The 11,561-nt window shown below is 41.3% G+C and overlaps 1 protein-coding gene across 3 annotated transcripts; it reads right to left on the bottom strand.

The window, feature by feature from the left end:
- Positions 1 to 296: 296 nt before the first annotated feature.
- GIMAP2 (GTPase, IMAP family member 2) lies at positions 297 to 6,084 on the bottom strand. Of its 3 annotated transcripts, XM_035699641.2 has the most exons (4): positions 5,919 to 6,075; positions 5,326 to 5,489; positions 4,031 to 4,066; positions 297 to 2,959 (listed from the first exon to the last, which is right to left on the bottom strand). In XM_035699641.2, the coding sequence occupies exons 3-4, from the start codon at positions 4,056 to 4,058 to the stop codon at positions 1,980 to 1,982; spliced, it is 1,008 nt and encodes a 335-aa protein (XP_035555534.1). In that variant the 5' UTR covers positions 4,059 to 4,066; positions 5,326 to 5,489; positions 5,919 to 6,075; the 3' UTR covers positions 297 to 1,979. The 3 variants fall into 3 exon arrangements, with proteins under 3 accessions (XP_035555534.1, XP_048950885.1, XP_025308765.1); XM_049094928.1 differs by lacking the exon at positions 5,326 to 5,489 and having other exon boundaries at positions 5,919 to 6,084; XM_025452980.3 differs by lacking the exon at positions 5,919 to 6,075 and having other exon boundaries at positions 5,326 to 5,903.
- Between the last annotated feature and the right edge of the window lie 5,477 nt (positions 6,085 to 11,561).

The following is an 11,561-nucleotide window of genomic DNA, read 5'->3' as shown; positions in this document are numbered from 1 at the left end:
ATAAGGCTCCCTGCTTGGTGGGGAGCCTGCTTCTTTTCCTTCTACTTGCTGCTCCCCTTGTTTGTGTGTGTTTCCTCTCTCTCTCTCTCTCTGTCAAATGCATAAATAACATATTTTTTAAAAAGTAAAAAATAGAAAGAACTAAATCTGAAGAACTAAAGAATTTCAGGAGAGAAATATAAACTCTAAAAAGAACTAGAAAATAAAATATCTGAAATTTTAAAAAAGAACCACCCAAGTGGATGTACCTACAAGCATATGGGATACTGAAGATGGGATCTACAAACTTGAGGACAGGTTAAGAGAAATTATTGAGACTAAAACAAGAAATTGAAAATATTGTGAAGAAAATATTGAAGAAAACAAATGAATATGGCACTAGTGATCAGTGGAATAGCATCAAGCAGTCTAATGCAATTAGAATCCAAGAAGAAGATAACACTGAACTTGGTGGAATTAAAACAACAACAACATAATGACCAAAATTTTAAAAATTTGATGAAAAACTTTAACTTTGAAATCCAACAATCTTAATCAACCTTAAGTAGAAAATAGGAAGAGAAACAAACTCAGACACTTTATGGTCAAACTACTGAAAACCAAAGAAAATGAAAAATATTAAGTCAACCACAGGAGAGGAAAAGACAGTATATATAGGGAACCAATAAGAATGACATCTACTTTCTTATCAGAAGCCATATAAGCCAGAAAATATTGGAATATGTTTAAGATGCTGAAGAAAAATAAAAGATCAGGCTAGAATTCATTATTCAGTAAAACTATCCATCGAGAATGAAAATTGTTTTAAAAAATTGAAGACAATGAAAACCAGAGAGAACTTATCCCACTAGGGCTCGCATAATGGAAATGTTAAAGAAATTCTTCAAGCCAAAGCAAAATGATGCTAGATTAAAAAAAAAAAAAAAAAACTTGGAAAGACTGCTAGGCCTTATTATATATTTGGTTAAAAAATGAGTTTGTAATATGAGTTCTCCAAGGAGGTCCTGACATAATACAGAAGCCATAGAATCAGCTCTTTTACTTCACTGACCACCCAAGGCTGACTTTCTTGACTCAGAATTGATGTGGGCATTTGTCCATTGGCCACCTCTGCCTTCTACGTTTGCATCTTCCTAATGGCTCTCAACTCGTTTTAGCTCCCCGTTATTTTTATGCGTATTGTTTGCTTCACCCTTGGAGTTTTCCTGATCTTCCTTTTCTTTCTTTCTTTTTTCTTTTTTAAAGATTTTATTTATTTATTCATGAGAAACACAGAGAGAGGCAGAGACATAGAGAGAGAAGCAGGCTCCCTGTGGGAAGCCCGATGCAGGACTCGATCCCAGGACCCTGACAATGCTGCAGAATACCCTGTCGATCACCATGTCTGAAGTGTAAGCTTCTATGTGTGTTTTAATACTAACATGACCAGAGATAAAATCTGGCTGAGCCCATTTCAATGTTAAGCAAATTTGATGCATGTAAAACAGACGACTGATGAGTGAATGTGTCTGTGTGTGGTTGCTGCTCGTGGATCCGCTCCATTTTAGAGTAAATGTGCCATGTGTTCAGTCACCATCTTCCGAGGATAAAACTATGACAGAATCAAAGATGTGATCTCAGCAACTTTACAGATTATTGCTAGGTTATTATATGGAGGAGAAATTTTATTGTTATTTTTATTATATTCAGTAGAAATAGGAGTATCATAAAGAAGAAAACAAGTTTCCAGGAACATAAAACTGGCTTTAGAGATTTGCAAATGAGAGGAATCTTGTGTTTATAGCCTTCAAAAGGTTTTCATACTGTATTCCAAAACAGACAGTATCTTTTAAAAGAACTTGGTTCATCAATAGAGTGATGTTAAGATTTAAACACAACAGAATTGCAAACATTTAATGATGTTAGGCACTGTGTCTTACAGAGGAGGCAGTTGGATTCACCCAGTATCTGGCCATGAATAAACCATCACTGACCTGTAACTATAATCTACGAGTCTTGCCTTCCAGTCTAGTGATCTTTTTCAAAATTATCATTAATGTTTTGGCTATCGTTAATAGTAGGCTACAGAACAAACAGCATACACTAAAAAGAAAGCAGCAAAACAAGATGCACATTCTATACAATACACAAAATAACAGAATTAGCAATTTGACAAACAAATGAATAAAATATAAAATAAAGACCAGGGTTCTGATTAGGGCTTGTTTCAGATAATTTTCTTTGGCTGTGGTGGAGTAACATCTCTGATTTTCCATGTACTTCATAAGATCTCTTCTGAAACCCTTTAACCTTTCCCTTGACCACACAGATTCACATTCTGTTACTAGGCCGTAGAGCCCATTGGTGTAGTGCTCACCCCTTCTCTCCAATACCAGGTCTTCCATCAAGGCCATTAGCTCCTTCACTTGGTCATCCCTATCACTCCCTGTAGCATGGTTGTCAAAAGCACACACTCGACCCCCGCATGCTGCCACCAGCTTGCACAAGGCTTTGTTATCTATGTCGAGGATGTAATCTGTCAAGGATTCTCCTTTGAGGTCTTCCTTGTGGGTGAAGAGGACAATTGTGTGTCTCATGACATCTTCTCCAAAGATCTCCTTCATCCTTTGCACAACCTGCTGGTCCTGGGTGGTGAATCGGCCCAGCTGGGTCACCAGGAGCAACACGTGTGGTCCTGGTGCAGAGAGTAAGTAGCATCTCTCCACCTCTTTGTACAGGGAATCAGAGTGGTCCCTCTCAGAAAACATATCTGGTGTGTCAATAATGACCATCTCTCTCTCTCCCCAGCTTCCCTGGCTTTCACTGCAAGTCTTAGTGAAGGGCTGTGCAGCCAGCCGTGACTCAAATGCTTGCTTCCTGAGGATGCTGTTCCCTGTGGCACTTTTGCCAGTTCCTGTTTTGCCCACCAGAATGATTCTCAGTTTTGATTCTCTGGCACCTTGGTTCTTTATATACAGTCCTGTAAGAGCAAGTTTCCTGTTATGACTATACTGGTTATATCAACGGAATATTTTTAACAATAGAGATATTCCCACATTATGGGCAAAGATAGTTTCCCAATACATTGTATTCATAAAATAGAAGCCAACTAGCTCCATTACCAAAACAAATAAACAGTGATTTTTTAAAACATTTCAATTTCTTGGGGCATTTGGGTGGCTCAGTTGAGCCAGGTTGAGCAGCTGGCTCTTGATTTTGGCTCAGGTCATGATCTCAGGGTCCTGGAATTGAGCACCAGGTAGGGCTCTGTGCTCAGTGAGGAGTCTGCTCAAGGATTCTTTCTTTCCGTCCCCCGGTCTCTCCTCCTGCTTGCTTGCACAGACAAGCTCTCTTTCATAAATAAATAAATAAATAAATAAATAAATAAATAAATAAATGTTTAAAAAAAATCTCAGTTTCTCTAAGACTACAGGATGCAGCCATGTTGGATCCTAAAAAAAAACATACTTGGGGCACGATATGGATTTAAAAACATATCTTGTCATGTGAGGCTTGCCTGAATCACTCAGTTCTAGCTATCTAAGACAAGTTTTCTGAATATCAGAGATGTGTAGCCAAGACTGTGGGTTCCATCTCCAGGTGGGCCAAGCAATTTGACTGTTCCAAGACCACAGATGGCTCCTCTGACCTCACTGGGTGGGGATGTGTTCTTGACTACCCATGAAATGGCTGGACTGGGGAAATACTGGAATAAGCAGAGTAAAATTATTCTCTCTAATGAAGAAACATGATAGCTTATATTTTGCTTAGAGAGGGTAGCATGATTTTTCCTTTTTTAGATTTTATTTATTTATTCATGAGAGACACACAGAGAGGCAGAGACACAGGCAGAGACACAGGCAGAGGGATAAGCAGGCTCCCTGCGGGGAGCCAAATTCAGGATTCGATCCCAGGGTCCTGGGATCATGAGCTGAGCCGAAGGCAGACGCTTAACCACTGAGCCACCCAGGTGCCCCAGGAAGCATAATTTTTATATGAAATAGGCACAAAATATGATAATGTAATCACACATAAGAAGTCATGTCCTTACCGGAGTGATCACATTCGTGTTGGTCCATTGCTGTTCCTGAGAGACAGAGAGACCAGAGACCGATTATGTATGTAATATAGACATTCCTGAGCCAGACTGGGAATTAACAGTAATGGACCCTTAAAGGATTTTGAAGTAACTCACTCATGGCTTCCATGACCCCCTGCTTTTTTTCCTATCCAGCTCTGTAATTTCAAGGAATATATATGTACAATTTTTTTAGTTCTGAATCATGAAAGACCCTTGTATTCCTACAGCATTGTCACAGCCCTGCCTCAGTTTGTTTACACATAGTTGATGGGGGACATAGTCACTTGCCCAGAGTCACCCAGTGAGTTAGAGTTGGAAGAAGTAGGTTTTGTTTGTAAGCCCCACCTACTCCTGGTTTCTTGCCCACCTCTTCCTCCTCCTGTGGCCTCCCAGCCTCTTTCTTGTTCTCCTTGGCCTCACCCATTCCTTCTCTCCTCTTCCTTTATAGGTTCAATCTTGTCTTCCCTTCTCTCCTCCTTTCCTCACCTTGCTCCCTCCCTTCCCATCCTCTCCCCTCTCCCCAAACTTCCCCCCTCATTTGGAATTCTTGCTCCAGAGAGCCTCCTTGCTGAATTGAGTACACTATCCTTGAAGCCTGAAATACATTTCATTCAATCCATCAAGTTACTCAACAGCCAGCTTGAAGAAGCCCTGGGACCCATTCCCTTTTCCTGTGCAGTGAGAAGCATCAGTTCATTTTCATCAGATGGTTTTCCTCTTTGCTTAGGTCTGGCAGCGTATACCAAAGGCACAGAAGACTCACAAGCACATGTGAATTCCCAAATTCTTCCCAGTTAGCACTCTTTATTGGCTTCATGCTAAGGGAGCTCTGTTTGCCAGTAACACATAAACTCAACTATACAAAGTTTACAGTTCCTGCAAGCTGGCTGTACTTCAGCCAAGGGCAGCCACTCTAAATTGTTTCCCTTAAAATAGGAAACTTTTATTCTGAGTGGCTCAGTCGGTTAAGCAGCTGCCTTCGGCTCAGGTCATGATCTCCGGGATCCTGGGATAGAGAAGGACTCCCTGCACAGGGGGGACCCTGCTTCTCCCTCTCCCTCTCCCTCTGCCGCTCCCCCTACTTGGGCTTTCTCTCTCTCTCTCTCTCTCTCTCTCTCTCTCTGTCAAATAAATAAATAGATAAAATATTTTTTTAAAATAGGGAAGTTTTGTTCTTAAAAAAAAGAACCACACAACAACTTTTCTTCAAGCATAGCCTGGGAACTCGAAATCAACACTGGAACTTTTCATGAATGTGGGCTTACCTGAGTTACTGTCAAAAGAAACAGATGTCTCCCAGTTCAAACCTGTGAATTGTCAGCTCAGAGAAAGAGAAAAAGAAAAGAAAGCAAAAGCGCCGGCTTTCTTCTTCCGCTCCTCTCCTCGGTATCTGCAGAGCTTCCCCGCTGCGACAAAGCCCTACCGTATGCTGTATTAACATGGGACAATTTAATCAGTAGTTACTGGCTATCGTGTAGACCACATTTTCTTGCCAGGAACGAAAAAAACAGTGTTCGAATGACTTCAGCTGGACAGGAAAGAAAGGCAGGCAGGTCCCGGCAGCGGTTAGATTTGATCCCTTCCTGCCCCAGACTGTGTCCTCAGGTTCACAAGTTTGTCTAAATGTAAAGCCTTCCCAGGAGTTAAGCCTCTTACTCACTGGTGGCAGTGACTGTTCTAAAGGCAAGTATCATCAGGGGAGGACAAGAGCATGGTTCTGGGGGTTAGGGGGGCCCTCTAATGGGGCGCTGGGCAGAGGGGAAAGGGTGTGGAAAGGGGAACCTGTGAGAAGCCCATTTCTTGGGTCAGACTGGGAGTTAACAGTCATTAACCCTGAAAGGATTTTGAAATAACTCACTCATGGCTTCCATGGCTCCTCTGTTCGTCTTTCCTATCCAGCCCTGTGATTTCAGGGACCACACCTCCGGGGAGCAATGATCTCAGAGTGTCTACAGTAATAATCAGGAGTGTCCATATTCAGGAAGTAAAACACATCGAGTTAAAAGTCGAAATCGTTCAAATGCTCTTTCTCCTTATTTGTATGACAGTCATCAAGGCAGGGGGGAGAGAGAATACGGAGTTTATATTGTCCTCCAGGTTCTTCACTGGCAGTTCCTTAAACATACTTAAAGAACAAGACAACATGGGCAACTTTGGCTTCATCACCGTAATCTATTCCTAAAAATAAAATATTCTGTGTCAGAACCCTAACAGGGACCTATTTCCTAGTCTTTTATATGTAAAACAAATATAATGCAATATGCATCAAATCCAAAGCCTATCAATTTTCTAAATCATAGATAAAATTCAGTACATCACCTATATATACAATTTTTTAAATAGTAAAAACTTAAGACATTGCTTTTTTGAATACAAAAAAATATATTTTGGGCTTTAATAAAAGAAAGCTCTTGGCTGATGTAAGTATCCTGACAAATAACCCAATTTAAAAATGGGACAAAGGACTGGAATAGATATTTTTTCCAAAGAAGACATACACATAGCCAACAGGTACATAAAAAGGTGCTCAGCATCACTAATTATTAGGGAAATGCAAATCAGTGTTCAACGAGCTGTCCTGACACCTATCAGAATGACTATGGCCAAAAAGACAAGCAATAACAAGTGTTGTGAGGATGTGGAAAAAAAGGAAACCCTTGTACACTGCTGGTAGGGAAGCAAACTGGTGTGGCCATTATGAAAGATGGAAGTTCCTCAAAAAATTAAAAATAGAACTCCTATAGGATCCAGCAATCCCTTTCCTTGGTATATATCCAAAGAAAACAAAATTAGTATCTTGAGGAGATACCTGCACTCCCATGTTCATTGCAGCATTATTGACAATAACCAAGTTATGGAAACAATCTATGTTTGTCAACAGATGAATAGGTAAAGAAGATGTGATAGATGTATACAATGGAGTATTATTTAGACATGAGAAAGAAGGAAATCCGGCCATTTGCAACCACATGGATAAACCTTAGGGTATTAAGCTAAGTAAAATAAATCAGGGAAAGACGAATACTGTATAATTTAATCTCACTTATATGTGGAATCTAAAAAGAAGGGGAACTCATAGAAATAGGGAGTATAATGGTGATTAGCAGGGGCTGGGGATTTGGGGAGATGGGGACATGCTGGTTAAAAGGTAAAAGCCTTAAATTATAAGATGACTAAGTTCTGGGGATCTAATGTACAGCATAGTGACTATAGCTGTAATTCTAGATTGTATGCTTGAAAGTTGTCAAGACAGACGATCTGAAGCATCCTCACCACACACATTTGAAGTGCAGTCAGAGTGTGTGAGATGAACTAGCAAAGGGAGGGGGTGGGTGTGTAGAACAATCCACTCCTGAGGTTTGTTGCTCACTTCCAAAGTTTCATGGAGGTGATACCAAGGAAAGACACAACAGAACAAATAAACTTTGACAAACTAACAAAAAACCCAAATTAAGTCTTTTTAAATAGGTTAGATTTAGTGACTTGTCCATTGAAAAGTGTGAAGAACTTTTAGTTTAATAAAGCACAGGACTTGCTGCCAAGGACTTGGTTTGAATTGATGCCCATTGTTGTAAAAAGGGCCAATCTCATAGTATAATCATAAAAATTAATGACTAAACTTTTAAATTAAAAATGTTTAGGGACACCTGGATGGCTCAGTGGTTTAGCATCTGTCTTCGGCTCAGGTTGTGATCCTGGGATCTGGGATCGAGTCCCATGTCAGGCTCCCTGCAGGGAGCCTGCTTCTCCCTTTGCCTATGTCTCTGCCTCTCTCTCTCTGTGTCTCTCATGAATGAATAAATAAATCTCTAAAAGAAAGTTTAAATAAATTTCAAATCATACCAAAGATATCAACAGAAGCATTCCACTAAATGATGCGATTATCAGCAATGTCACGTTACCAAGGAGTGTATACTGCAAATGAGGGAGCACAAAGAGATATCCATTTTAAAAAAGATTTTATTTATTTATTCATGAGAGACACAGATAGAGAGAGAGAGAGGCAGAGACACCGGCAGAGGGAGAAGCAGGCTCTGTGCAGGGAGCCCGATGTGGGACTCGATCCTGGGACTCCAGGATCATGTCCTGGGCCAAAGGCAGGCGCCAAATCGCTGAGCCACCTAGGGATCCCCGAGATGTCCATTTTGAACTTTATTCCATTGCTTTGTTTATGACCTCAGAGGATTAATCACAATCATCCCCTTCTGTAGCATCAGGTACCGTGACGTGAGGATCGTTCCCAGTTCCTTGGAATGGGACACGGAAGAGCCTCAGGGGTGAGTCACTCTGCTCTCTCCTTCACCAGGTCATCCCCACACCATCCCTACCCCTCTGAACAGCAACCATGATTGCTCTTCAACCTTCCTACTCTCTCAGGGATGAAAGCTGACCAATAATCCCCTTAAATTCCTGACTTTCCCTCACTGTGAGGAACTAGGGAATCAGAACAATCAGGAAAAGAGGGCTGTCCCCTTGGTGAAGGAATAGAGAAGCCATCTTGGATGTTCCAGCCCCAGTAGGCACAACGTGGAGAACAATCTAGGAACATGGTTGATAATCAGGAACCCAGAGCCACGTGGCTCTTGTCTAGCTGGGCCCCAGCTACCTGCAGCCATTTCAGCCTCCCCACCTGAAGCCCCAGTTTGCATGGAGGAGAGACAAGTCTTACCATCCATCTCTGCCTGAATTCCTATTATGAGCATAATAAAATTGCTGTTGTATGCCATAAGTTTTGGAGTGGCTTGTTGTACAGCAAGAGAAAGTTGGGTCACCTGAATAGATTCCTGGAAGTAGCATTGCCAGGTAATTAGTACACGTATTTGTAATTTTGATCAATGTTACTAGATTGCCCACAATAAAATGTTAGTCAAGTTACATAAATCAGCATTTATTAGTTTCCCCATAGCTTTGCTTATGATTTTATCTGCCAATCTAATCAGTGAAAAATGGTATCTTCATTTTTCATATGCATTACTCAATATGAATGTGGCTGAGTATTTTTCATATGTATAGGAACTATCTTTTTCTTTATTGACATCTGACTTATATATTTATTGCCTGTGTTTAAATTGTGTTGTTAATCATTTTGATATTGATTTGTGGAAGTTCTTTATGGGGCACTAAATGATCATTTTTCCTCTTCTTGGCTTTTTTCCTTTAAACTATCAATTTTGTTCACTTAAAAGAAAAAGATTTTATTTATTTTTTGAGAGAGAAAGAGCACGAAGCGGGGGTGGGGGGCGGGCAGCAGGAGAGTGAGAAGCAGACTCCCCGTGGAACATGGAGCCTGATGCAGGACTTGGTCCTGGGATCCTAGGATTATGACCTGAGCCAAAGGCAGATGCCTAACCAACTGAGCCATCCAGGCCCCCAATTTTGTTCACTTTTATTTTATCATGGCTAGTATCTAGAAGAATGTCAAATAATCACAATGACAAGAGGCTTCCTTATCCTGTTCCTAACTTTTATATTTCAGGGTTTCTCATTGAACAAGATGCTTTGAGGTTCAGATGGAAATTTTTACCATGCTAAAAATGTAGTTGTTTATGAGATGTTGAATTTTAAAAACTTACCTTTCAGTAGGTAAGGGGATTATCAGATTATGTGGCTCCATAGCTTTATAATACATTCAGTTATACAAAAGCATTTCCTGATATTGATCCTTCTTTGCCTACCAGTTAAGGTATTGCTGGATTTTATACATTAATTGCAACATTAGGATTTTGCATTGCTGCATAGCCAACTCATCCATCTCTCAGACAGAGTAGCTCCTCTCTCTCTGATTGCCCCATTGCCCAGGTTCCAGCTGTATCAGCTTTCGGGCTCCCCTCTTCCTTTCAAACATAACAACCATGTTGTTTCTCTGAACAGATTCTTCCACTCCAGAGGAATTCTAGTTCCATATTTTAAGAAAACAAGATTTTTTTTTTTAATCATCACCACCCTTCCCCATCATGACTTTCTTTCCTAGGCAAGCCTGACATTGAGCAGAAACTTCAGCATGGTTAAGTATTCTCAAGGAGAATGTAGGTGTACAGGGTGATAAGCTAAACTGATGGGAGAAAGATAATTGGGAAAGACTTCTTAGAAATAACATCATATAAGCTGAAGTTGAAGAGTGCACAGAAGGTAGAAGCTGGAGGGATTGAAGTGTTATTTTGAGGCAAGTGACAACATGGCTCTGTGTTGGGTATTCCAAGGAAAGCCAGGATGTCTAGAACCCAGAGGCAGTGGGTGGAAGTGAAGCTGGAGTTGGAGAGAGACCTTTGTTTGGGAACTTGTCATCAAGTGTGGATCCTGAGTGTTTTCTTACATAAAGTGGGAAGTAGAGGCAGGATTGCCTCGGGGTCATGCCGCAGTCAGATATATGTGTTTATGGGCTGTGTGAAGAATGGCTTAGAAAGCCCTGTCCCTCCTTGTGCTTTACATGATCTGCATTTGGTAGCCTTACTGAGGTTTTGCTTCACTTCCTCTGCCCTGCTACCCGCATCCGTCTCAGTGCACAGAAACAGAACAGTTGAGGTCAAAACAAGCAAGAGAGGAGCCGTGGCCGTGACCTCGGAGGTGAGGGTGAGCAGTCTGTCTCCTGACACCTTCCCCTGTGCTCTGGGCCCTCCCTCTTTCATTTCCTCACCAACCATTTCTGCACGAAATCCTTTCATGTTACATATTCTCTCTGAGTTCAACTGTACCTTGCAAAGAACCTGGTCTCAGGGTGTTTTTGTCAAGACTGAAAAACAAGTTTTCTGGTTTAGTGAAAGAAAACCACAAGGCCCAAAGATGCTCCTGAGGCAAACTGTCCTCCGAGGGAGCAGAGAACCTGGTATGATCAGAAGGCACTGAAACTCCTCTGTGCAAACACATGCCTGCAGCCCACCACCCTAGAGCTATCGTCTCTCTCTCAGGAGGTAAGGTTTTCCAAGGAATAGCAGGTAGGCAACCAAAACAACACACAGGGAGAGACTGAGAAGGTCAAAGTCATTCAAGCAGAGTTGAAGATTCAAATTCTGAGATACCAACCAGAAGGTTTGTTTGGGTAGCTCTCAAATGGGCAACATCTTATAAGAGATGAGCTCTGCGGACCTAACTTGCTACCAGATCTTGGGTCTGAAGATTATCCATTGAAATGGTAGACATTGATCTATTCGGTCTCTTTCTAACTTGCCCTCTCCTTCTTTGCCCTGGTATGCTACCCTCCCCCACCCCCACCAACATTTTTAGTTGCCCAGAGTTCATCAGTGAACATGTGTGGCCAAAGCACAGTCTACAATGATCTGTGGTCATTGATCTACAGTGGTGATGGTCTCTTGAGCAACAGACACATGGCAAATCTGAATTGCTTAATCTTGACACTGTAAACGCAGATTAAATTAAAGAAGTGAAATCAGGACAAGAGAGAAGTTCCTTCTAGCTAAGTAAACTTCCTCTTCTCTCTCCCTTCTCTCATCTATCTTATCCCCCAAACCCTGAATCACCCACTCTTGTTGGTGCCTCTCTGTCC

Source organism: Canis lupus, chromosome 16, assembly GCF_003254725.2.
Source record: "Canis lupus dingo isolate Sandy chromosome 16, ASM325472v2, whole genome shotgun sequence".
NCBI lineage: Eukaryota > Metazoa > Chordata > Mammalia > Carnivora > Canidae > Canis > Canis lupus.
This window is presented reverse-complemented; position numbering and strand designations above follow the sequence as displayed.